Consider the following 21870-nt stretch of genomic DNA (forward strand, 5'->3'; position numbering starts at 1 on the left):
TATTATTATTATTATTAATCGCTAGCTAGCTATTATCTACCCAGCTAGCTCGCTATTTAGCCAGCTAGCTTTCTATCTATTTCAGTTACGGGTTGTGTGAACGCTGGCGCGTGTGGCTGACGCATAGAAAAACTTATCTCGTGACTGTAAAGTGACCTTGAGAGTTTTGAAATACGCTTATAAATGACATTTATTATTATTATTATTATTATTATTATTATTATTATCACCCACAGAAAAACTTATCCTGTGACTGTAAAGTGACCTTGAGAGTTTTGAAAGGCGCTTATAAATGAAAAGTATTATTATTATTATTATTATTAACCATATAATAAAAAAGACCGTGTAGTTCCACTTTGGCCTTTTGGGGGCGCTGTGAACTTGACGCACTGCTCCACGTGAGTCACATCGTACGTCGCCCCAGCCTCTCTGCCCTTGCTTGAGTTAGCCGGTGTGTGTGTGTGTGTGTGTGTCTGTGTTTGCTTGCACGATTCCCCGTTTGTCATCACTATTAGGTGTGTGTGTGTTTGTGTGTGAGAGCCACACACTCACACACACACACACACACACACCGTTGTGAAAGATGTCCGCTAGCTTACAGTCCGCCAAAAGCAAAAAGGACGAATCTTTTCTAGGCAGACTCGGGGGTACTTTGGTTCGTAGGAAGAAAGCCAAAGAAGGTCAGTCCTCTATTTGAGTTTCTGTCATTTGTTATTGTTATTTTTCAATTATGTTATTTTAACAATCCGCTTGCTTTATTTTCCTCGTTTGCGCTTATACGTTTGACAGTCACGTGGTACGCTAATGAAATGCCGGCTTTCTATGGTTTGCTATGATGACGTCTGACTAATTAGGAATGTCTCCGTTGTTAGACTAATAAAGCTTTACTTATATTATTTTAATCGACGCAAATGGAATCGCACCGGAATGCTACGTCGTTAAGAGGAAGTTCAAATCGGTCTCTTTGTTTACGTTTAAAACAGTTGTCGGACTTTCTCAATTTATTTTGAGCAAGTAAATGTGTGTGTGTGTGTGTGTGTGTGTGTGTGTGTGTGTGTGTGTGTGTGTGTGTGTGTGTGTGTGTGTGGTGTGTGTGTGTCTGTGTTTGTGGTTAAGGAGACAGCTGCGAGATGTTTTGTGTGAAAGTGGACCGCAAGTTGTTGAAGGACTTACAAAAGCCACTCATTGGGTTGGCTTGACATTGCTAACTATTGTCCAAACAGCATGCGGTAGATTACCCCATAATATTGGTACATTTTGGTGTTTGTGTGTATGTGTGGAAGTGTGGTCTGCTGATGGACATTCTTAACTAGTTCACTGCCATACCCGAATTTATTTGTGCAAATTTCCCAATTTCCCCCATTGTGGGACTAATAAAGCGCTGGTCAAACCTCTGGCAATGTTTTTCCCTGCCACAAGGGGGTGTCATTTGCCATTTCAAGAGCGGATAACCTCAGACATGTATAACTTAGGAATTAACATTTTTTTTCTGATGAAAGAAGAGTCTAAGATTTCTAACACTGTATAGAATGTGAACGGAGTCCTAAAACTCAATATGGTTCATGCAATTTGAGTGAAAATGACAAAAACCCTGGCACTGGAATGGACACATTTTTGCAATTTATCTGGCAGTGGATGAGTTAAACGCAAAATAAACCCAAAAATATAGATATTATTATTAGTTTTAATTTTTGTTGTAGTTCTTTTTAGTAACGTTTGGAATATTTTATTCCAAACACCGTGTAATAAAGCAAACTATGATTCTCTGTTTTTTGACCTTTCTTTTTCAGTAATTTTGTGTAAGGTATCGAATGACAAAAAAATGCTAGCATTCAAATGAATTCGGGTTTAGTTATTTTAAAAATTATTTTTATTTTATGTCATTAACAAAAGTGTGTTTTCCGTTGTATAATAATCCAGTTCTGAATATGATTCAAATAATTCTGAAAAGGAAAGCATAAATGTTTGCAATCGATTAAAGAAGTCCTTCCGTATCATTTTGAGGCGTCTGGACTCCAATGTAGCACCCAGAAAATGCACAAGATGGCGCCCAAGCTCTGTCGGAAATGGGCTGATTTGTCTGTTGGGAATTTGTGTCAACTAGTACCAAATAGTAGTCTTGGTGCAACACACAACAATTCATCGCGGTTTTTATGTGTTTTCCTTCTAATTTTGCGATCAACACGGTGTTTTCACACGAAAAAAAAGTACCCAAAATGCATTGTGTGTCGCCTTATCGGTCAGGGGCGTTCCCTCCGTAACGTCACATACAGACTCGTCACCAACTCGAAAACAAGACTTTCTGAATATTCAGCGCGAGTCTTAAAACGTAAAATATAGCTATATGCCGTGGAATCTTTGTAAAATACACTCAGTAGAAGTCATTTGAAGTCATTTTACAAATTATGGACACAACTTGTCCGGAGGCGTCGGTTGTCCTTTAATGATGTTATTGACTTTATTTTCGCCCCCACTCTTACTTCCCCTTTTTCTCACATAGCCAAAGATGGCTGTAGTTTTCATTCAGTTTGTAACAAACTGACAGGAAGTGTGTGCTTTGGTGACAAGACCAACGTATCAGACCGTCACATCCGGATGATGTAATGTTGTATTTTATTGTTGATCTTCACTTTGCTGGCTTGCTTTGGAATGATGACTGCGAAATGTAAGTTTTGTTTACGATTTTTATTTTTTTATGCTTGCATTTTACAAAATTACTCAGCAGGGTATATATAAAGTATTTTTGGCATTAAATACATCAAGCCATTAAAAATGTATGTATGTATGTATGTATGTATGTATGTATGTATGTATGTATGTATGTATGTATGTATGTATATATGTATATATATATATATATATATATATATATATATATATATATATATATATATATATATATATATATATATATATATTCCCATTTCATTCTCTTCAACGTTAACTATGCAGAACTGGCCTCCCCGCTGTCATCTCGTTGCTTCTATCCCTCTCCTGTCCCACGCTGGTGTAAATAACCAGCGCTATTTTTAAGAGCCAGTGTGTCGCCTCCGTCTACAGCCACTGTATTTATATCCACACCCAGTCAACTGTCTCCCACCACCTAATGGCGGAATATTTACCTTCATTGTTTTTGTTTACCGCTCACATTTTTGCCTTTGAATAGAAAACTGTCAAAATTTCTACCTGCCATTGTTAGGTCCAACACTTCCAAGCCTTGAACAATATCACGAGCTAAAAGTATCAGCGAGCTAGCTAAAAAACATTAGCTAGCTAGCTAGCTAAAAACATTCGCCAGCTAGTTAGCTAAAAACATCAGGTAGGTAGAGCAGTAATCTATCTATCTATCTATCTATCTATCTATCTATCTATCTATCTATCTATCTATCTATCTATCTATCTATCTATCTATCTATCTATCTATCTATCTATCTATCTATCTATCTATCTATCTATCTATCAAAGTCAAAGTCAGCTTTATTGTCAAATATGCTAATATGTCTGCCTGTCTGTCTGTCTGTCCGCCCGCCCATCCGTCCGTCCGTCCAGCCACCTAGCTATCTATTTAGCAACTAGCTAGCTAGCTAGGCAGCTATCCATCATATCCATCTATGTTTAGCTAGCTAGCTACCTAAATATAGATCTATTCTATTATAGTCTATTATCTATCTATCTATCTATCTATCTATCTATCTATCTATCTATCTATCTATCTATCTATCTATCTATCTATCTACCTACCTACCTACCTACCTACCTACCTACCTACCTACCTACCTACCTACCTACCTACCTGTCTGTCTGTCTGTCTGTCTATCTATCTATCTATCTATCTATCTATCTATCTATCTATCTATCTATCTATCTATCTATCTATCTATCTATCTATCTATCTATCTATCTATCTACCTACCTACCTACCTACCTACCTACCTACCTACCTACCTACCTACCTACCTACCTACCTACCTATCTATCTATCTATCTATCTATCTATCTATCTATCTATCTATCTATCTATCTATCTATCTATCTATCTATCTATCTATCTATCTATCTATCTATCTATCTATCTATCTATCTATCTATCAAAGTCAAAGTCAGCTTTATTGACAAATATGCTAATATGTCTGTCTGTCTGTCTGTCCGTCCAGCCACCTAGCTATCTATCTAGCTATCTATTTAGCAACTAGCTAGCTAGCTAGGCAGCTATCCATCATATACATCTATGTTTAGCTAGCTAGCTACCTAAATATAGATCTATTCTATTATAGTCTATTATCTATCTATCTATCTCGCTAAATATAGATATATGTAAAGAAATATAGATATGAAGTATGGAAACAAGCAGGAAATTCTGGCTTTTATCTGGGATGCCGGCTTTGCTCTGGATTGAATTAGCGTAATTGTGTTAGCGGTAATAGAGTCACTGCCTGATTGATTGCCTACTGGAAGTAAGATATATTGAAGGCTTCATTTGGCGCCTCATTGAAAAGCGACATTTTTGCTGAGTGAGAAAGTCAGCTCAAGTAGAAAAACGTGTTTTGGGTAGAAAAGGGATTTTGTGGCAGACAGGTTAAAACATGACGACCACGCTTTTGTGATGTGCAGAAAATTAGTTGACACCATTTTCTTCATGTTGCTGGTTAAAACAGGGACAATTGAGGTGTTCAAACATCCTGCCATGTATGTTTTTGGAATGTTCGAGGAAGCCGGAGTACGCGGAGAAAACCCACGCTCACAAGTTAGCGGCTAGCTTAATAGCTTAGGCAGCAATCTACAGCTACATTCAAGGCAGCTTTAGCCTTGAAATTTTAGTCTCCCCTAAAATTATATTCCCAATTTGAATTGTTTAAAAAAGAATAAAAATCCAATGAATTCATCACATGATCAATGACTCAGCAAATTTACAGAATTGATTGCACGGCACCATTCACGGCTAATATAATAATAATAATAATAATAATAATAATAATAATAATAATAATACATTTCATTTATAAGCACCTTTCAAAAGTCTCAAGGTCACTTTACAGTCGCAGGATAAATTTGTGGGTGAGCAGCGGCAGCCACACGCGCCAGCGTTCACTCAACCCGGAAGTAACTCAAATAGATAGAAAGCTAGTTAGGTAGCTAATTACTAGCCAGCTCGATAGCTTACAGCTAGCCAGCTAATAGCTACCTTGCTAGACAGCTAATAGATAGCCAGCTAGATAGCTAACAGATAGCTAGCTTGCTAGACAGCTAATAGATAGCCAGCTAGATAGTATGTATGTTAATATAAGTATGAAGGAAAGCAATTTTAAACAGATGGGTTTATTATTATTATTATTATTATTATTATTATTATTATTATTATTATTATTAGCTATCTATCACCTAGCTAGCTTACTTTCTATCTATTTGAGTTACTTCCGGGTTGAGTGAATGCCGGCGCGTGTGGCTGCCGCTGCTCACCCACAGAAAAATTTATCCTGTGTCTGTAAAGTGACCTTGAGAGTTTTGAAAAGCGCTTATAAATGAAATGTATCCCAGTATTACATTAACTTCAATGTGTATCTTCTTCTTCTCTGAAAGCATGCAGCCCATAAAAACACAACTCCGGTAACTGGACCTCGAAGGTGGGGAGGAGGTTTGTGACAGAAATAAACACGCCCCCCCCACCCCTGACCCCGCTCCGCCCTCTCTTGCTGCCGTTTGGCCCTGCTCGCACACATCACACGTATTGACGCGCACATTGAATATCGTCTGCATGCATTTACTGCATTGCTCACACACATTTCCATCAGGAGTTACAAAGTGGGGACATGGCGGGGCTGCTTTGTGGAACCAAGCGGAAGAAACCAGGTACTCTGATGAGCTTTGTTTATCAATCACAAATGCCTTCCATTTCCAAAATGACACATCCGTCCGTCCGTCCGTCCGTCCGTGCTGCTGTTGTCGTGGATTTTAGTTTCTGCCCATCCGGTGGTGGTGGTTGTTCGTCTTTATTTTGTTGCGCAGTCTAAATCTCGGATCGAGGTTGTACTTGACACAGAAGCGGGCGTAACGCAAGCAAATGTGCCGCCGCGGGGAGGAAGGCGAGCAATTAGGATGAAATACGGCCATCCTGCTCTGTAATTATGCAGCCAAATGTTGATCCATGAGGAGATTCCAGGCTAAAACGGACTGCGGGGATCAGATAGGAAATGTGCTTATGGAGGCCTTACCCTCGCCCCAAGCTAATAGAAATGACTGCTTTGAAGTTCGAATTGCATTGCATTATCAAACGTAGAATATGTATTTTTTTTGTGTGTGTGTGCACAATATAAACCTAGAAAGCCAAAATCGTGTTCTATCGAATCTGATGATTGAAAAAAAAAAGGTGTTTAAAATCAAAATGGCCTTTAAAACAAATAAATAAAAAAATACGTACATACATAAATAAATACAGAAATCAACAAACAACTGAACAATTACATAAATAAACACAAAAATATATAAAAATATAAATAAACATGTCAAAGCCTTTCAAAGCCTTTTTCTGACGTCGGTTGTCCTTTAAAACGTGAAATATAGATATATGAGGTGGAATATTTTTAAAATACGCTCAGTAGAAGTCATTTGAAGTGATTTTACAAATTATGGACGCAACTTGTTCGGAGGCGTCGGTTGTCCTTTAAATGGCAGAAAAAAATGGGCCCTCCCCATTTGAAATCTGATTGGTTAAAAAAAAAAAAAAAAAAGAATAGTTGGTGACTACTAATTCTGTGTTTTTGTGAGTCTAGTGAGTGACCTCCACGAGGAAGGCAAAAATGCCATCAACGCTCCAATGCTCCCGTCTGGGACAGACGTCCATCCCGAGGACACTCAACTGGGTAAGAACACGTAATTGCAATCATCACCTTCTTGCCCCTCCAGGGCCACCGTACTCGCACTTCTGTTTGCGCTATAGCACTTCTTGACGTTTTTAACAACTCACAATTTTTTCATCATCGCGAGGGCACTCAAAATGTGTCTTCACGCAAGGATGTGTGAAAAGGAGACCGTGAGGGGCGGGGTTTATAATTTAAAAAAAACTCTTCTTGACTTTGTCTTAACAGAGGAGAACGCCGAGAGGATCATGCTGGATCCGACGTCCCGGGATGACCCCAAGTTTAAAGATTTGCTGAAGGTAAACAAATAAGAAATAGCCGGAGTACGCGGAGAAAACCCACGCTCACAAGTTAGCGGCTAGCTTAATAGCTTAGGCAGCAATCTACAGCTACATTCAAGGCAGCTTTAGCCTTGAAATTTTAGTCTCCCCTAAAATTATATTCCCAATTTGAATTGTTTAAAAAAGAATAAAAATCCAATGAATTCATCACATGATCAATGACTCAGCAAATTTACAGAATTGATTGCACGGCACCATTCACGGCTAATATAATAATAATAATAATAATAATAATAATAATAATAATAATAATACATTTCATTTATAAGCACCTTTCAAAAGTCTCAAGGTCACTTTACAGTCGCAGGATAAATTTGTGGGTGAGCAGCGGCAGCCACACGCGCCAGCGTTCACTCAACCCGGAAGTAACTCAAATAGATAGAAAGCTAGTTAGGTAGCTAATTACTAGCCAGCTCGATAGCTTACAGCTAGCCAGCTAATAGCTACCTTGCTAGACAGCTAATAGATAGCCAGCTAGATAGCTAACAGATAGCTAGCTTGCTAGACAGCTAATAGATAGCCAGCTAGATAGTATGTATGTTAATATAAGTATGAAGGAAAGCAATTTTAAACAGATGGGTTTATTATTATTATTATTATTATTATTATTATTATTATTATTATTATTATTAGCTATCTATCACCTAGCTAGCTTACTTTCTATCTATTTGAGTTACTTCCGGGTTGAGTGAATGCCGGCGCGTGTGGCTGCCGCTGCTCACCCACAGAAAAATTTATCCTGTGTCTGTAAAGTGACCTTGAGAGTTTTGAAAAGCGCTTAGAAATGAAATGTATCACAGTCTTACATTAACTTCAATGTGTATCTTCTTCTTCTCTGAAAGCATGCAGCCCATAAAAACACAACTCCGGTAACTGGACCTCGAAGGTGGGGAGGAGGTTTGTGACAGAAATAAACACGCCCGACCCACCCCACACCCCTGACCCCGCTCCGCCCTCTCTTGCTGCCGTTTGGCCCTGCTCGCACACATCACACATATTGACGCGCACATTGAATATAGTCTGCACGCATTTACTGCATTGCTCACACACATTTCCATCAGGAGTTACAAAGTGGGGACATGGCGGGGCTGCTTTGTGGAACCAAGCGGAAGAAACCAGGTACTCTGATGAGCTTTGTTGATCAATCACAAATGCCTTCCATTTCCAAAATGACACATCCGTCCGTCCGTCCGTCCGTCCGTGCTGCTGTTGTCGTAGATTTTAGTTTCTGCCCATCCGGTGGTGGTGGTTGTTCGTCTTTATTTTGTTGCGCAGTCTAAATCTCGGATCGAGGTTGTACTTGACACAGAAGCGGGCGTAACGCAAGCAAATGTGCCGCCGCGGGGAGGAAGGCGAGCAATTAGGATGAAATACGGCCATCCTGCTCTGTAATTATGCAGCCAAATGTTGATCCATGAGGAGATTCCAGGCTAAAACGGACTGCGGGGATCAGATAGGAAATGTGCTTATGGAGGCCTTACCCTCGCCCCAAGCTAATAGAAATGACTGCTTTGAAGTTCGAATTGCATTGCATTATCAAACGTAGAATATGTATTTTTTTTGTGTGTGTGTGCACAATATAAACCTAGAAAGCCAAAATCGTGTTCTATCGAATCTGATGATTGAAAAAAAAAGGTGTTTAAAATCAAAATGGCCTTTAAAACAAATAAATAAAAAAATACGTACATACATAAATAAATACATAAATCAACAAACAACTGAACAATTACATAAATAAACACAAAAATATATAAAAATATAAATAAACATGTCAAAGCCTTTCAAAGCCTTTTTCTGACGTCGGTTGTCCTTTAAAACGTGAAATATAGATATATGAGGTGGAATATTTTTAAAATACGCTCAGTAGAAGTCATTTGAAGTGATTTTACAAATTATGGACGCAACTTGTTCGGAGGCGTCGGTTGTCCTTTAAATGGCAGAAAAAAATGGGCCCTCCCCATTTGAAATCTGATTGGTTAAAAAAAAAAAAAAAAAAGAATAGTTGGTGACTACTAATTGTGTGTTTTTGTGAGTCTAGTGAGTGACCTCCACGAGGAAGGCAAAAATGCCATCAACGCTCCAATGCTCCCGTCTGGGACAGACGTCCATCCCGAGGACACTCAACTGGGTAAGAACACGTAATTGCAATCATCACCTTCTTGCCCCTCCAGGGCCACCGTACTCGCACTTCTGTTTGCGCTATAGCACTTCTTGACGTTTTTAACAACTCACAATTTTTTCATCATCGCGAGGGCACTCAAAATGTGTCTTCACGCAAGGATGTGTGAAAAGGAGGCCGTGAGGGGCGGGGTTTATAATTTAAAAAAAATTCTTCTTGACTTTGTCTTAACAGAGGAGAACGCCGAGAGGATCATGCTGGATCCGACGTCCCGGGATGACCCCAAGTTTAAAGATTTGCTGAAGGTAAACAAATAAGAAATACAGTGATGCCTCTGTTTACAAACTTTTCCGTTTACAAACGTTAAATTTATGAAAATTTTACCTTGGCATACAAACTATTTTTCGGGATACACACGGAGCTGCCACAATGACCATAAAAGAAAATGGCAGCCGGCTTGTTTTGGTCCTCTATTCCCCGCCCCCAGTCGTCGGCTAAAGCCATGCGATTGGTCAAGAACGCAGCAGTGAGTGGGGGTGGGGTTACAGACAAAGAGAGAGTAAAGACATTCTCCCAAAAAAAAAATTGCTGCCGCTATTTTTTTTCCTCTATTCCCCGCCCCCAGTCTTTGGTTAAAGCCACGTGATTGGTCAAAAACGCAGCAGTGAGGGGAGGTGGTTTTAACATTAAATAGACAGGCAGACGACAGAAAGAGAGAGTGACAAAATGGATACAAAACAGTGAAATTTGGACTCGTTTCAAAGGCGGAGTGTAGACTGCAAGGTTAAAATTCCCATCAATCAGGCTCCACAAATAACCCGCACAAGCCAAATTTTCTATCCATCATATCATGTGTGCAGGTGCTCATTGATTGGATCAACAGTGAGCTGGAGGAAGACAGGATCATCGTGAAAGACCTGGAGGAGGACTGCTATGATGGACAAGTGCTGCAGAAGCTTTTCGGTGAGTCACTTCTATGTAATTATTTCTGTATTTATTTTTATAATAATAATAATAATAATAATAATAATAATAATAATAACAATAACAATAATAATACATTTCATTTATAAGCGCCTTTCAAAACTCTCAAGGTCACTTTACAGTCACAGAATAAGTTTTTTTTTTGTGGGTGAGCAGTGGGAGCCACACGCGCCAGCGTTCACTCAACCCAGAAGTAACTCGAATAGATAGCAATCTAGCTGGCTAGTGAATAGATAGCTAATAGCTAGCGAATAGATAGCTAATAGCTAGCTAATACCTAGCGAATAGCTATATCTATTAATAGATACAGCGAATATATAGCGATTGGCGATTTATAGCTATACATATAAGCTATATAAGCTATATAAGCTATATATATATATATATATATATATATATATATATATATATATATATATATATATATATATATATATATATATATATATATATATATATATATATATATATATATACAGTAAAGTCTCGTTATATCGATATTCAAGGGAGTCCGAAAAAATATCGATATAACCGGGACTATCGATATATCCGACCCTGTTTGCATGCAATTTTCTCCGTGCGTGCATAGAAATAGTATCGATATAACCGGGACTATCGATATATCCGATATCGATATAACGAGACTTTACTGTATATATATATATATATATATATATATATATATATATATATATATATATATATATATATATGAGCGATATAGCGAATAGATAGCTAGATAGAATAATAGCTAGCTAGTTATATAGCTAATAGATACAGTAGCTAGCTACATAGCAAGATAGCCAGCTAGATAACAAGATAGCCAGCTAATAGATTTTCATGACGTCTTGAATGAGGTCAACTGAAGACGCATACTCGTTTTATTTCTCATAAATTGTAATTTCGTACAGTATTTGGACTTTTTAAAATACGCTTCCTGAACCACTTTCTGATTGATATTGTCTAACAAGATATATCCCCATGAAGCCATTGCATCTATTCATCCAATTGGCGCGACTCATAGACGCAAATTCATTTGAATCGCTCTATCTATTTGAAGTGCGTGTCTCCTCTTGCCAGAAAAGCTGTCGGGCCGGAAGCTGAACGTGGCCGAGGTGACCCAGTCGGAGATCGGCCAGAAGCAGAAGCTTCAGACGGTTCTGGAGGCTGTTAATGAGCTTCTGCGTCCTCACGGCTGGTCCATCGAGTGGAGCGTCGACGGTGAGTGCTTAGTTTCACTGGCAAGGCCAAATGCTACACCAAACAAAAACAAAACTGACAATTAAAATTAATAACATAACCCCGCCCCCCATTTCCCTGAAAATGTTTTGAATGAAAAATATTATAAAATGCGTAGGCCGGGAATCGAACCCGGGTCAACTGCTTGGAAGGCAGCTATGCTAACCACTATACCACCAGCGCTGTGCATGTGGTTTGCATATACAGTAAAGTCTCGTTATATCGATATCGGATATATCGATAGTCCCGGTTATATCGATACTATTTCTATGCACACACGGAGAAAATTACATGCACAGTGATGCCTCTGTTTACAAACTTTTCCGTTTACAAACGTTAAATTTATGAAAATTTTACCTTGGCATACAAACTATTTTTCGGGATACACACGGAGCTGCCACAATGACCATAAAAGAAAATGGCAGCCGGCTTGTTTTGGTCCTCTATTCCCCGCCCCCAGTCGTCGGCTAAAGCCATGCGATTGGTCAAGAACGCAGCAGTGAGTGGGGGTGGGGTTACAGACAAAGAGAGAGTAAAGACATTCTCCCAAAAAAAAAATTGCTGCCGCTATTTTTTTTCCTCTATTCCCCGCCCCCAGTCTTTGGTTAAAGCCACGTGATTGGTCAAAAACGCAGCAGTGAGGGGAGGTGGTTTTAACATTAAATAGACAGGCAGACGACAGAAAGAGAGAGTGACAAAATGGATACAAAACAGTGAAATTTGGACTCGTTTCAAAGGCGGAGTGTAGACTGCAAGGTTAAAATTCCCATCAATCAGGCTCCACAAATAACCCGCACAAGCCAAATTTTCTATCCATCATATCATGTGTGCAGGTGCTCATTGATTGGATCAACAGTGAGCTGGAGGAAGACAGGATCATCGTGAAAGACCTGGAGGAGGACTGCTATGATGGACAAGTGCTGCAGAAGCTTTTCGGTGAGTCACTTCTATGTAATTATTTCTGTATTTATTTTTATAATAATAATAATAATAATAATAATAATAATAATAATAACAATAACAATAATAATACATTTCATTTATAAGCGCCTTTCAAAACTCTCAAGGTCACTTTACAGTCACAGAATAAGTTTTTTTTTTGTGGGTGAGCAGTGGGAGCCACACGCGCCAGCGTTCACTCAACCCAGAAGTAACTCGAATAGATAGCAATCTAGCTGGCTAGTGAATAGATAGCTAATAGCTAGCGAATAGATAGCTAATAGCTAGCTAATACCTAGCGAATAGCTATATCTATTAATAGATATAGCGAATATATAGCGATTGGCGATTTATAGCTATACATATAAGCTATATAAGCTATATAAGCTATATATATATATATATATATATATATATATATATATATATATATATATATATATATATATATATATATATATATATATATATATATATATATATATATATATATATATACAGTAAAGTCTCGTTATATCGATATTCAAGGGAGTCCGAAAAAATATCGATATAACCGGGACTATCGATATATCCGACCCTGTTTGCATGCAATTTTCTCCGTGCGTGCATAGAAATAGTATCGATATAACCGGGACTATCGATATATCCGATATCGATATAACGAGACTTTACTGTATATATATATATATATATATATATATATATATATATATATATATATATATATATATATATATGAGCGATATAGCGAATAGATAGCTAGATAGAATAATAGCTAGCTAGTTATATAGCTAATAGATACAGTAGCTAGCTACATAGCAAGATAGCCAGCTAGATAACAAGATAGCCAGCTAATAGATTTTCATGACGTCTTGAATGAGGTCAACTGAAGACGCATACTCGTTTTATTTCTCATAAATTGTAATTTCGTACAGTATTTGGACTTTTTAAAATACGCTTCCTGAACCACTTTCTGATTGATATTGTCTAACAAGATATATCCCCATGAAGCCATTGCATCTATTCATCCAATTGGCGCGACTCATAGACGCAAATTCATTTGAATCGCTCTATCTATTTGAAGTGCGTGTCTCCTCTTGCCAGAAAAGCTGTCGGGCCGGAAGCTGAACGTGGCCGAGGTGACCCAGTCGGAGATCGGCCAGAAGCAGAAGCTTCAGACGGTTCTGGAGGCTGTTAATGAGCTTCTGCGTCCTCACGGCTGGTCCATCGAGTGGAGCGTCGACGGTGAGTGCTTAGTTTCACTGGCAAGGCCAAATGCTACACCAAACAAAAACAAAACTGACAATTAAAATTAATAACATAACCCCGCCCCCCATTTCCCTGAAAATGTTTTGAATGAAAAATATTATAAAATGCGTAGGCCGGGAATCGAACCCGGGTCAACTGCTTGGAAGGCAGCTATGCTAACCACTATACCACCAGCGCTGTGCATGTGGTTTGCATATACAGTAAAGTCTCGTTATATCGATATCGGATATATCGATAGTCCCGGTTATATCGATACTATTTCTATGCACACACGGAGAAAATTACATGCAAACAGGGTCGGATATATCGATAGTCCCGGTTATATCGATATTTTTTCGGACTCCCTTGAATATTGATATAACGAGACTTTACTGTATGTTTTAACTCATTCACCATCCCCAAATTTATTCAGGAATTGAAAATATGACGTAGAGCGCCATTACATGTGGCAGCCGCTGCTCACCTACAGAAAGATTTATCCTGTGACTGTAAAGTGACCTTGAGAGTTTTGAAAGGTGCTTATAAATCAAATGTATTATGATTATTTAGTGGAAAATTATGTTTTATGGGGACCTGGGAATTGATTATTCTCATTTTCATGGTTTCCTATGGGAAATTAATTTTTGGAATACACACATTTTAGCATAGCTAAAAGCTAGCTTTTAAACATAGCTAGCTAATAGCTAGCGAACAGATATCTTGCTAGGCCTTCACTCAACCTGGAAGTAACTCAGATCGAAAGCTAGCTAGCTGATAGACATCTAACAGATAGCGAAGTAACTCAGATAGAAAGATAGATAGCTAATAGATAGCTAACAGATAGCTTTCTAGGCCTTCACTCAACCTGGAAGTAACTCAGATCGAAAGCTAGCTAGCTGATAGACATCTAACAGATAGCGAAGTAACTCAGATAGAAAGATAGATAGCTAATAGCTAGCTAACAGATAGCTTTCTAGGCCTTCACTCAACCTGGAAGTAACTCCGATAGAAAGCTAGCTAGCTAATAGATAGCTAACAGATAGCTAAGTAACTCGGATAGAAAGATAGCTAGCTAATAGATAGCTAACAGATATCTTGCTAGGCCTTCACTCAACCTGGAAGTAACTCAGATCGAAAGCTAGCTAGCTGATAGACAGCTAACAGATAGCTAAATAACTCGGATAGAAAGATAGCTAGCTAATAGATAGCTAACAGATATCTTGCTAGGCATTCACTCAACCCGGAAGTAACTCATATAGAAGGCTAGCTAGCTAATAGATAGCTAAGTCACTCAGATAGAAAGATAGCTAGCTAATAGATAGCTAACAGATAGCTAGCTAGGTCTTCACTCAACTCTGAAGTAACTCAGATAGAAATCTAGCTAGCTGATAGACAGCTAACAGATAGCTAAGTAACTCAGATAGAATGATAGATAGCTAATAGCTAGCTAACAGATAGCTTTCTAGGCCTTCACTCAACCTGGAAGTAACTCAGATAGAAAGCTAGCTAGCTAATAGACAGCTAACAGATAGCTAAGTAACTCGGATAGAAAGATAGCTAGCTAATAGATAGCTAACAGATATCTTGCTAGGCCTTCACTCAACCTGGAAGTAACTCAGATCGAAAGCTAGCTAGCTGATAGACAGCTAACAGATAGCTAAATAACTTGGATAGAAAGATAGCTAGCTAATAGATAGCTAACAGATATCTTGCTAGGCATTCACTCAACCCGGAAGTAACTCATATAGAAGGCTAGCAAGCTAATAGATAGCTAAGTCACTCAGATAGAAAGATAGCTAGCTAATAGATAGCTAACAGATAGCTAGCTAGGTCTTCACTCAACTCTGAAGTAACTCAGATAGAAATCTAGCTAGCTGATAGACAGCTAACAGATAGCTAAGTAACTCAGATAGAATGATAGATAGCTAATAGCTAGCTAACAGATAGCTTTCTAGGCCTTCACTCAACCTGGAAGTAACTCAGATAGAAAGCTAGCTAGCTAATAGACAGCTAACAGATAGCTAAGTAACTCGGATAGAAAGATAGCTAGCTAATATCTAGCTAACAGATAGCTTGCTAGTCATTCACTCAACCCGGAAGTAACTCAGATAGAAAGCTAGCTAGCTAATAGACAGCTAACAGATAGCTAAGTAACTTGGATAGAAAGATAGCTAGCTAATATCTAGCTAACAGATAGCTTGCTAGTCATTCACTCAACCCGGAAGTAACTCATATAGAAAGCTAGCTAGCTAATAGACAGCTAATACATAGCTAAGTAACTCGGATAGAAAGATGGCTAGCTAACCGATAGCTTGTTTGGCCTTCACGCAACCTGGAAGTAACTCAGATAGAAAGCTAGCTAGCTAATAGACAGCTAATAGATAGCTAAGTAACTCGGATAGAAAGATAGCTAGCTAATATCTAGCTAACAGATAGCTTGCTAGTCATTCACTCAACCCGGAAGTAACTCAGATAGAAAGCTAGCTAGCTAATAGACAGCTAACAGATAGCTAAGTAACTTGGATAGAAAGATAGCTAGCTAATAGATAGCTAAGTAACTTGGATAGAGAGATAGCTAGCTAATACATAGCGAACAGACAGCTAAATACATTTTTGAATTCCACTTTGACTTTTGAGTGATTAAAAAAAGTATTTGAAATGAAAAAAAAAAAAACATTTTTCCGGGCTTATTTAATTCCATTTGCTCATTTGTTTGTTTGTGTGTGTTGATCAGCCATTCACAGCAAAAACCTGGTAGCCATCATGCACCTACTGGTATCTCTGGCCATCCACTTCCAGGCGGCCATCAGACTGCCCGAGCACGTCTCGGTCAGGGTGGTGGTGGTGAAGGTGAGGCTGTGACATTCTCAGGTGATTTTTGCATTTTCAGTTCTCACTCGCTGCTGCTTTTGTCGTTGTCGTTGCTGTTGCTGTAGAAGCGAGAAGGCATCCTACAGACCGCACTCGTCAACAAGGAGCTCACCAGTACCACCGAGTGAGCGCTTCTTTTTCATCTTTGTATCCATCTGCAATGATACACCCTTTTATTTTTGCAGACTTGATCCTTTTCATCACTGTTGATTACTGAATTATCGATTTTCAAATCATGTTTTCCCATTGAAATATGTTCAAATGCGATTAATCTGTTACAGCAGAGGTCTCCAACTCCCGGGCCGCGGACCGGTATCGGTCCGTGGGTCATTTGGTACCGGGCCGCGCAGAAAGAATAAATAATTTACATAATTTCCGTTTTATTTATTATCTGAGTCCGAACTATGTTTTATTTTGAAAAATGAAAAATTGCCAGATTACATCCGTCTATGACTTACTCTTGACGCATGTCAAAACGCTTGTCTAGGTCACGTGATACATACCGCTAAAATTAGCCCACCGTAAGATAGCAAAATGAGTAAAAAATGCATGCCTGTCGTATCATTTTATTTTGTTGTATTTATCCGCCGGTCCGTGAAAATATTGTCTGACATGAAACCGGTCCGTGGCACAAAAAAGGTTGGGGACCACTGTGTTACAGCATCAATTTCGACTGGCTGCCGCTGCTCACCCGCAGGAAGACTTCTCCTGTGACTGTAAAGTGTCCTTGAGAGTTTTGAAAGGCGCTTATAAATTGAATTTATTAACATTAATTAATTAATTAACTAATTGGTTAATTAATATATCTATTTTTTATTCATTCATTTATCTATATATCCAATTATTTATAAATATATTGACTTTGACTTGACTTATTTAGTTTCTTCATTCATTCACTTATTTATTTATCTATAAAGCTAATTATTTAGTTATTTATTTAATTCTTCATCTATTACATTATTTGTTTACTATTTATTTATGGTGTTATTTTTTATTTAAATTAAGTAGTTATTTATTTATTTTGTTTGTTTGTTTATTTTTATTTCTTTATGAATTTTAAAATGTATTTGTTTATTTATTAGTTTTATTTATTTATTTGTTTATCTATTTATTTATTTATTCATTTATGTATCTAGCTAATTATTTATTTAGTTATTTATGTAACTATTCATTAATGTTTTTATTTTTTTATGTATATTTATTAAGTATGTATTTATTTATTTTATTTGCTAGTTTGTTTATTTTTATTTCTGTATTAATTTACCAAATTATGTATTAGTTTTATTTATTTAATTATTTGTTATTGATTGATTGATTAATTGCTTGCTTGGAATGAAAATTATTATTTATTTATTTATTTATTTATTTATTTGTTTGTTTGTTTGTTTGTTTTTGTGGTGGGACTTTCCGGATAGCAAAATCGCCATTTTGTTTCAATGGAAACTGTTAGCCAAAGTCCACTTTTTATGACCATGACAGACTTTGAATAATGCTTATAGTTTTTCTCCATTATGTCAAGTTTTGGAGCTGCTTGTTTTTTATTTTATTTTAATAAATGGATGTATTTCAAAGAAACAGTAAGATCAGCTTTGAATGCTAAAAAAAGAGGATAAAACAACTATGCTAGCTGTCTCTTAGCCCAAGCAACCACTTTTAAGTCAAGGTACCACCGTATTCTAAAATTTGCACTAATATGTAGCCTAAACTGAAGTTATTTTTTACTTTTTTTTTGCTTTCCAGAATGATGATGGGAAGATTTGGTAAGTATTTTTTCTTACTTTGTGTTATTTTTGTTATTTTAATGTCATCACTTTTGCGTTTTACCGTGTGAGAAAAAAAAACAAAGAAAAAAATGTCCATGTGCTAACATTAGCTAATGCCTTTTCAACAGAAAGAGATGCTTTTGACACGCTTCTGGATCACGCGCCCGATAAACTCAATGTGGTCAAAACGGTAAGAAACTTATTTTCCCCCATAAACTTGTTTTCAATTATATCTTATTTATATTAAATCATAAAAAATGATCCTCTTTTTGTCACTTTAGTCGCTCATCACCTTTGTCAACAAGCACTTGAACAAGTTGAACCTGGAAGTCACTGAGCTGGAATCTCAGGTAAACAAAGTTCATCTAATTCATTCAATAAATAAATAAATACATACATACTTTTATTGCCATTACCAGTGGAAATGTACTTTAAAGTTACATATAAAAACAAGAGAATTACACGAATCTCCATCCGCAGGACATCTTTATCTTACAAAAATTTGCTAGCTTAAAGCTAACACACGATATAAAACCAAAATAATTACATGTATATTTATTCACAGTACATGTTTGTCATTCAAAAGTATGCAGAAATGTATTTTAAATCTACATATAAAACCAAAAGAATTACTCTACACTAATATCCATCCACAGGACATCTTTATCTTACAAAAATTTGCTAGCTTAAGGCTAACACACGGTATAAAACGAAGAGAATTACACGTATATTTATTTACGGTACATGTTTGTCGTTCAAAGGTATACAGAAATGTATTTTAAATCTACATATAAAACCAAAAGATTTACTCTACACAAATATCCATCCACGGGACATCTTTATCTTACAAAAAATTGCTAGCTTAAGGCTAACACACGGTATAACACGAAGAGAATTACACGTATATTTATTTACGGTACATGTTTGTCGTTCAAAAGTATACAGAAATTTATTTTAAATCTACATATAAAACCAAAAGAATTACTGTACACAAATATCCATCCACAGGACATCTTTATCTTACAAAAAATTGCTAGCTTAAGGCTAACACACGGTATAACACGAAGAGAATTACACGTATATTTATTTACGGTACATGTTTGTCGTTCAAAAGTATACAGAAATTTATTTTAAATCTACATATAAAACCAAAAGAATTACTGTACACAAATATCCATCCACATGACATCTTTATCTTACAAAAAATTGCTAGCTTAAGGCTAACACACGATATAAAACCAAAAGAAATACACGTATATTTATTCACAGTGCATCTTTGTCGTTCAAACGTATGCTAGCTTTAAATCTAGCATACAATGTAAGAGCATTGGAATCACATATTTATATATTATATATTATATATTTATATATTATATTATATATATATTTATTATATATATTATATATTTATCCATAGGACATTTTTGTCTCACAAACGCCTGCTAGCTTAATGCTAACACACAATGTAAAACCAATTATAAACAGAAAACAGTTTCAAGTAATTTGTTGCATAATATTTAAATTACTGTTTAAAAAAAAGAAACATCCTGTGGAGTGCTGATTATCTGATGGAAAATAAACAGTTTCCAAATTAAGAAAAAAAAATATTACAAAAACATGTAATGCCTTTTGGGGTACTGGAACAGATTAATGGCATTTCCATTCATTTCAATGAGCAAATAGAACTTACACAATTCATGTTTTCATGCTGAAAGTGTGTTTAAAGAACAAATAAAACTTCAAGTATACCATTGTATATTTAATATTCTTATTTTGGTGGAATATCGTGTTCAGTTTGCTGATGGAGTTTACCTGATCCTCTTGATGGGGCTGTTGGAGGACTACTTTGTGCCTCTTTACAACTTCTTCCTCACCCCCGAGAACTTTGAGCAGAAGGTGACGTGACCATCATGGGATATAATATTGTCGTTATCGCACGGTATGAACTTATATAACAAACTGAGATGTCTTTTTTTAATCAGGTCCACAATGTGGCATTCGCATTTGAGCTCATGCAAGATGGCGGCCTAAAAAAACCCAAAGCCAGACCAGAAGGTAACTTGCCTTGCTGATCATTTGTGTACAGTGATACCTCGGTTTACGAACCCCTTGGTTTACGAACTTTTCGGTTTACGAACGTTCAATTTATGACCGGCCACTTCATTCCATCAAGCCATCAACGACAATCACAAAGATAAATAAAACCACTTTATTATATAGTACAGTTTATTCCTTTAATTACAATACCATAGCACATTTATTATACATAAAATAAGGTATATTTTGTGTAGTTTTAAGGCTTAGAAAATTATAAAGTAGAAAATTATGTTTTGTGGGGACCTGGGAACGGATTATTCTTATTTTAATGGTTTCCCATGGGAAATTAATTTTTGGGATACACACTTTTCGCCGTACACACTCTGTCTGGGAACCAATTAAGTTCGTAAGCCAAGGTATCGCTGTATTTGTGTTATCTGTTTATTAATTTGTTTACATATGTGTTTATTTATCTAGTTGTGTATTTATGTATGTATTAATGTATGTATATATTTATGTATATAGTATCTATCTATCTTATCTATCTATATTTTTTACTTTATGTTACTTCCGGGTTGAGTGGACCCTGGCACGTGTGGCTGCCGCTGCTCACCCGCGAAAAATATATCTTGTGACTGCAAAGTATCCTTGAGTTTTGAAAGGCGCTTATAAAATGTATTATTATTATTATTATTATTATTATTATTAAAATAGGCTCTGCTACATATTCAGCTAGCTAGCTGCCTTGTTATCTATTGGCCATCTATTAGCTAGCCAGCTTTCTATCTATTTTAGTTACTTCCGGGTTGAGTGAACGCTGGCGCGTGTGGCTGCCGCTGCTCACCCACAGAAAATATATCCTGTGACTGTAAAGTGTCCTTGAGAGTTTTGAAAGTTGCTTATAAATTAAATTTATTATTATTATTATTATTATTATTATTATTATTATTATTATTATTATTATTGTAACCTTATTTTTACATATTTAATTGAATCCTGTACAGCCTTTTTTAAAGATTTATTTCCCGCAGTGAACTGTGCTGCAATATTAATAAATCTCTTTTAATATTTGATGTAAAATAATGCAGTGCAAGTGGTTGCAATGCTGTTACATTCCACTAGAGGGAAACCTCGCACCATCGTTAAAACGACCCCTTGAGTTGCAGTCAATGAAACTTGGCCATTACTTTGCCGTGTAATTTAATGAACCCTCGGCAGCCTGTAGCATGTCATGCATCGATATACATAAATAGATCTCATTATGAAATCGAATGATATTAACTTGAAAAGCAATCTAATAGTCATGACGGATGGACTACTTAAAGGTTAATCAACATTTTGTGCCATAAAAGCAATTTCAGTCAATGGCTGGAATGGAAAGATGAAGTGATACATTTGCTTTATTACATTATCACCAGCAGGCGCTCGCATTTCAGGTCACTGTGATCCATGCGGATCTCTTCCAGTGGCCAAAA

General features: G+C 36.8%; 1 protein-coding gene and 2 non-coding genes across 3 annotated transcripts in view; 1 reads left to right on the plus strand and 2 right to left on the minus strand.

Moving 5' to 3' along the window:
- The first annotated feature begins 428 nt into the window (after positions 1 to 428).
- Positions 429 to 21870, plus strand: part of parvb (parvin, beta) — a 23969-nt gene continuing 2527 nt past the window's right edge. The window contains exons 1-12 of the mRNA XM_088996678.1: positions 429 to 680; positions 6768 to 6857; positions 7083 to 7153; positions 10175 to 10277; positions 11379 to 11519; positions 16459 to 16574; positions 16661 to 16719; positions 18336 to 18355; positions 18487 to 18548; positions 18640 to 18708; positions 20153 to 20254; positions 20341 to 20413. Of these exons, the coding sequence (XP_088852804.1) occupies positions 584 to 680; positions 6768 to 6857; positions 7083 to 7153; positions 10175 to 10277; positions 11379 to 11519; positions 16459 to 16574; positions 16661 to 16719; positions 18336 to 18355; positions 18487 to 18548; positions 18640 to 18708; positions 20153 to 20254; positions 20341 to 20413 (1003 nt within the window). The 5' untranslated portion in view covers positions 429 to 583. The remainder of the gene's footprint in view (positions 681 to 6767; positions 6858 to 7082; positions 7154 to 10174; positions 10278 to 11378; positions 11520 to 16458; positions 16575 to 16660; positions 16720 to 18335; positions 18356 to 18486; positions 18549 to 18639; positions 18709 to 20152; positions 20255 to 20340; positions 20414 to 21870) is intronic.
- trnag-ucc (transfer RNA glycine (anticodon UCC)) lies at positions 11649 to 11720 on the minus strand. Its single transcript has one exon. It is a non-coding gene; the product is annotated as a tRNA-Gly (tRNA).
- Positions 13851 to 13922, minus strand: trnag-ucc (transfer RNA glycine (anticodon UCC)). The gene has a single exon. It is a non-coding gene; the product is annotated as a tRNA-Gly (tRNA).

The sequence above is a fragment of the Hippocampus bargibanti genome, linkage group LG05 (genome assembly GCF_051943395.1).
Source record: "Hippocampus bargibanti isolate YZ-2025 linkage group LG05, ASM5194339v1, whole genome shotgun sequence".
In the NCBI taxonomy this organism is placed as follows: domain Eukaryota; kingdom Metazoa; phylum Chordata; class Actinopteri; order Syngnathiformes; family Syngnathidae; genus Hippocampus; species Hippocampus bargibanti.